At 33.7% G+C, this 1707-nt stretch overlaps 1 protein-coding gene across 1 annotated transcript; it reads left to right on the forward strand.

Annotated features, from left to right (window-relative positions):
• Positions 1–42: 42 nt before the first annotated feature.
• LOC110037713 (proline--tRNA ligase, cytoplasmic-like) lies at positions 43–1596 on the forward strand (the record flags this gene model as incomplete). Its single annotated transcript, XM_020742420.1, has 3 exons — positions 43–195; positions 437–721; positions 1575–1596. Coding segments are annotated over 3 exons (450 nt in total), but the record flags the coding sequence as incomplete, so codon positions are not given.
• Between the last annotated feature and the right edge of the window lie 111 nt (positions 1597–1707).

Raw genomic sequence — 1707 nt, forward strand, 5'->3', positions numbered from 1 at the left:
CAAATCCTTAGAACATTGTCATATTGCTTTTATGCTTGTTAGGCCTTTATTCCAAATACCGGTCGTGGAATACAAGGTGCCACCGCACATTGCCTCGGTCAAAATTTTGCAAAAATGTTTGAGATTGAATTTGAGAATGAGAAGGGCGAGAAGACCAAAGTTTGGCAGAATTCTTGGGGATACAACACCTGCACGGTAAATTGCTATGCTTATACATACACACATATAAAAGTGCTTTTAAAGCTATAGGTTTACCTGTTACCAATCAAATACAAGCAAAATATCATCAAGAATATATGTAATTGACTCCATGCCATTTGAATGTCTCTTCACTTATCATACAATCTCTCTCTCTCTCTTTCTCTATCTATCTATATAACTTGAATAGTCTTGAATTGATACATGAACTAACATTTTATAAACTGCTTATTTTCAGATTGGAGTTATGGTCATGGTTCATGGAGATGATAAAGGCTTGTTGCTACCACCTAAGGTTGCAGCGATCCAAGTTATTGTAGTTCCGGTACCTTACAAGGATGCAGATACACATGCCATATTTGCAGCCTGCTCATCAGCTGTTCAAACGTTGCAAGCAGCAGGATTCAAGGCTAAGCATGACTTGAGGGAAAATTATTCACCTGGTTGGAAGTATTCTCATTGGGAAATGAAAGGAGTTCCCCTTAGAATTGAAATTGGTCCCAAGGATTTAACAAACAACCAGGTAAAAGAGTAAATTGTCTTGTTAAATTGTCATTGGTGGATACCATCACTCTTATTTTACCATACTAAATATTTTTGTTGTTCGATCTGTTTGTTTTTTTTTTTAATTTTGCGAGTTTCTTTTTGTGGAAGCAAGAATATCATTCATGGCCTTAATCGCTTGGATATTTTAATTTCCATTCAGCAATCGGGCTAGTTGGAGAGATAAGGGCACCTCTTTAAATGATTTAATAATACTTATAAATATATATATAGTTGGGCTATGGCTACTTCTGATGCTAATGATATTTGATAGTTTTTTAGGGGCATCTTTAAGGAATTCAATTAATACTTGCATATAATTTTTTTTTGGCAATAAACTATGTGGTTTACTATCGGTTATACCATTGTCATCCCATCTATGATTAGCTGTGATAAGGTTTTTGAAGTCTGTTAAGACTTATGCTATCCCTTGTGTGCTGTCTTTCTATGAGATTACTTTTTTACTTCACATCAATTCAGTCATATACTTTTAGTTTTTCTCTAGTGTTTGATTGCCTCAAATATCAAGTAGATTTACTGAATGCATCCAGATTTTTTAGACAAAAGTATAATTGTTTTTAGGCATCTTTGACTCGAATAAATAACTAAAATATGGAGTATGATGTTGATGCTTCTGCTTATATTGCTGCAAAACCATGTATGTATGTGTTCAAATCATTCCAGAAGAGCTTATTAACTTCATTGAATTTTTTGGACTTAGGATCAAATTAAGATTTTGTTTTCTTGATTTGCAAATAAATTCCGATGCTTTATGTTATTATGTTATGGATTTTTAGGCGGATTTTTCAATAACTTAATTTGGTTGCTTGTAGATAGAACATTGAATGCCGTTGTCGTATGAACTCCAATGTTCATGATGCGAAGAATCAAATTTATGGCTCAGTCAAGTGACATCACGAAACATCAAAATTAAGTGTGTGTGTGTGTGTGTGTGTATATATATAT

Source organism: Phalaenopsis equestris, unplaced genomic scaffold (assembly GCF_001263595.1).
Source record: "Phalaenopsis equestris unplaced genomic scaffold, ASM126359v1 Scaffold223930, whole genome shotgun sequence".
Taxonomy (NCBI): domain Eukaryota; kingdom Viridiplantae; phylum Streptophyta; class Magnoliopsida; order Asparagales; family Orchidaceae; genus Phalaenopsis; species Phalaenopsis equestris.